Raw genomic sequence first — 3052 nt, 5'->3', positions numbered from 1 at the left:
CACCACGATAGTTGATGATGATAATTGCACACGATTAACTCAAACAGAGTCATGCTTTACATGATTAACAGCATAAAGTATGCACTTAACCTTGAAATTGAAAAACAATTTATTCCGTTGCGTAATCGTACAATTGCTGCATGCTGCATCCGAAATGTCTGCAAGCACGCGAACAGAAAAAATAATTCTTATGTTACATGAAATCCTTCAACAAAATGTGAATCTAAAATCTCATATATATCTCGACCCTTAAAACTTTAATCACCCCGTTTGTGCGGGTCTCCATGGTAACCTGGTATTTTTTACGCGGGATAACGGCGGCACATTACAATCACAATAGCACTATCGCCTTACCGTTAACGGCTCCAGTTTTGGGACGGACTGCACCATTGTCGGCTAACAAGAGATTAAATTTAAGATTTTATTACTGCTTTATTAATGTATAATGTACGGTATATTCAGATCTTGAAATAAAAGATTAGTGAAATTCATTTGCATGATTTATTACATCTTGTTAAGCTAGATTAAGGTATTAAAATACGTTAAATGCGTTTATTAATTTTAAGTCATCGGCTCAAGGCGATAAAATATTTAAGATAAATAAATAGTAATTGCCATTATCATAAACATCAAGCAAAAAAAAATTGTTAACGAGTGTTAAATAACCCCTTTTGCGACCATTTAATCCCGGATTATCTGAACTCATGGTTCAATCGACCGTTACAGCTTAAATGTTAAACTGCAGAGCGGCGTTTAAAGTGGGTCATTTACTGTCAAATGATTGGGCTGCATTAGCATAAGGGTTTTTGTCTCAATGGGGTTGGTAATAAGGGTCTGTGTTCTAAGTGGGGCAATAGTGGGACTACAAAAGTAGACTAATTTATATAAAAGTAGAGAACGTTAATTGAATAGTTAGATGATTTACGTCAAACATAAATTAAACAAGATTTAAAGGAACTACAATTTTTATTGTAAAATAACTAATACTAACATCACAATGTTCATTATAATAGAAGGCACTAAGTTACGTAATTCAATTTGTATAAAGAGGTGCCCTTACAAACACGTAGGTATTTACAATATTTGAGCTATATAAAAGAGCAATATTCCGTACCAAAATACACTAGCCAGTCCTAGACATTGAACTATGTGGAATGTTCTTAATTAATTACTTGATAGCTAACACGATCAATGTACAAAGCTTGAAGTGCAGGCTCGTGCGACCGTTACAACACACCTTGCGCCCGCGCCGTCAACTGACTTTGGTACTAACAGCTGTATGTATATTATACTACGCTACACTTTTACCGTAATAAATATATCCAACTAAATTTATCTACACGACAACTACGTATTATCCTTAAAAGTTAATTGTTGTTACTGTTACGTTTCGGCGGTTGTCTTGCTTGCCTAGTCTTCTCTTGCCACCATTTCAATGTCTCCTCAAACTGTTCTCTGTCTTCTGGTGTCACTTGTATATCTGGAAGCTCTTTTTTCAACTCAATAGCATCATTATATTGGTTTTCAACAAAACTTTCTTCTTCCTTAAACTTGTATTCATCATTTACGAGAATCAATCCCGGGTTGATAGAATCCAAAGGCATACTGGTCTCTTCAGCGAAACTGTGTATTTGCTGGTTCAGAGTTGCGGAGTATTTAACTTCGAAGTCACTCTCGTTCACGTGCACATCAGTTTCACTCAGATAATTTCGATCAGGAATCACGGTAAATTGTTCTGCTGAATTAGGGAATGCAAAATGTCCGTCCAATAGATGTGGGTTGACATCTTCGTGACCAAGGAAGTCCGATGATGGCGTAAGAGGATGTCCGGCACCTTCTTCTTCTTCATATAAATTTGGAGTGGCCACTAATTGGAACTGCTCGCCTCCTTGCAAGTCGACGTATTGCTGCCGAGGAATAAGCACAGACCCATCAAGTTCATCTTCTTCTAAATCATCATCTTCCATTGCCGGAGAGTGTAATGAATAATAACTTCTTTCTTGACTATTTTCTCTCGGTGACGAAGACGCCGGCGACGGGAAAGATTCCATTGACTGAAGGGATGAATTTTCCTTATCATGACCGATGTTCAATAGACTTTCCAAATTGCGTATGTACTCAACAGCCATGCGCAGTGTTTCTACTTTGCTCATCTTTTTGTTAGGTCCTCGATTGGAGTTAGCATTCTCGAAGGCGGCTGCGACTTCGTCCGGTATATGTCGGCGGAGAGCGGCAAATCCGTCATTAACTTGGCGAACTCTGTTGCGTTCCCGCGCATTTCTCCGAGCAACTGCGAGAGGTGTTGGCGAGCGCGCTTCATCCGTGCTGTTTTCGCGAAGTCGAGGCTTTTTAGCACTTGAATTAGTAGTAATTGGCTCAGCAGCACGAACTAATGACGTCACTGATATAGTTGTTGGCACGGGTTGTATTCTCTGCTTCTTTTTCACTATTAAAATTTCACGAACACCATTTTGATTGGAATCATTGTTTGTTATATTCACAGAATTATTCACGGATTCTTGGAGCACCTGCGACTTGCCGAGCGGCGAATTGCGGAAGACAACAACGCCGATAGAACTCATTTCAGCAGGATGAGTTGCCGTTTTCACATGTTACGATTGTTTATTTTGAATTAGTCGCGGACTTGGGTAAGATTGGATCACGTAGAGAATAACTGTTTCCTAGTGCAGGAGAGTTGTTCTGTGGTGATGGCGTCAGAGCGCCGGCCGCGACAGGAATGGCGCGTGCCGCGCGGACGCACCTGGGGTGGCCCGCGGGGGGATCAACAGGGGTACTTACGTTTACTAGTTGCACACATGCTCTTTCAAAGGGAGGATTGGGGAATCGTTATGGCTCAGTATTATTGTATTTTTATTTACAGCTGTCCTTTGTTGGTTTGAAATCTTTTATCGAGTTACACACACCTCACAACATATAAAGGTTCATAAGTGCTATAGTAGCTATTTGTGCAATCAAACCAAGTGAATTAATCTTACGGTTAAAACTATAAACAGCTATGAAAATTATGTTATTGTATCAAAAATGAAATACT

General features: G+C 39.4%; 1 protein-coding gene across 1 annotated transcript; it reads right to left on the bottom strand.

Moving 5' to 3' along the window:
- Positions 1-654: 654 nt before the first annotated feature.
- LOC113501148 lies at positions 655-3052 on the bottom strand. The gene has a single exon (XM_026882188.1). The coding sequence runs from the start codon at positions 2580-2582 to the stop codon at positions 1368-1370; it is 1215 nt and encodes a 404-aa protein (XP_026737989.1). The 5' UTR covers positions 2583-3052; the 3' UTR covers positions 655-1367.

Source organism: Trichoplusia ni, chromosome 2, assembly GCF_003590095.1.
Source record: "Trichoplusia ni isolate ovarian cell line Hi5 chromosome 2, tn1, whole genome shotgun sequence".
Classification (NCBI taxonomy): domain Eukaryota; kingdom Metazoa; phylum Arthropoda; class Insecta; order Lepidoptera; family Noctuidae; genus Trichoplusia; species Trichoplusia ni.
The sequence above is the reverse complement of the archived record's forward strand: the minus strand, read 5'-3'. Positions and strand labels throughout refer to the sequence as shown.

Bases quoted from the DNA above. Each gene is read 5' to 3' on its own strand.
- LOC113501148 (XM_026882188.1), bottom strand. From the start codon at position 2,582: ATGAGTTCTATCGGCGTTGTTGTCTTCCGCAATTCGCCGCTCGGCAAG.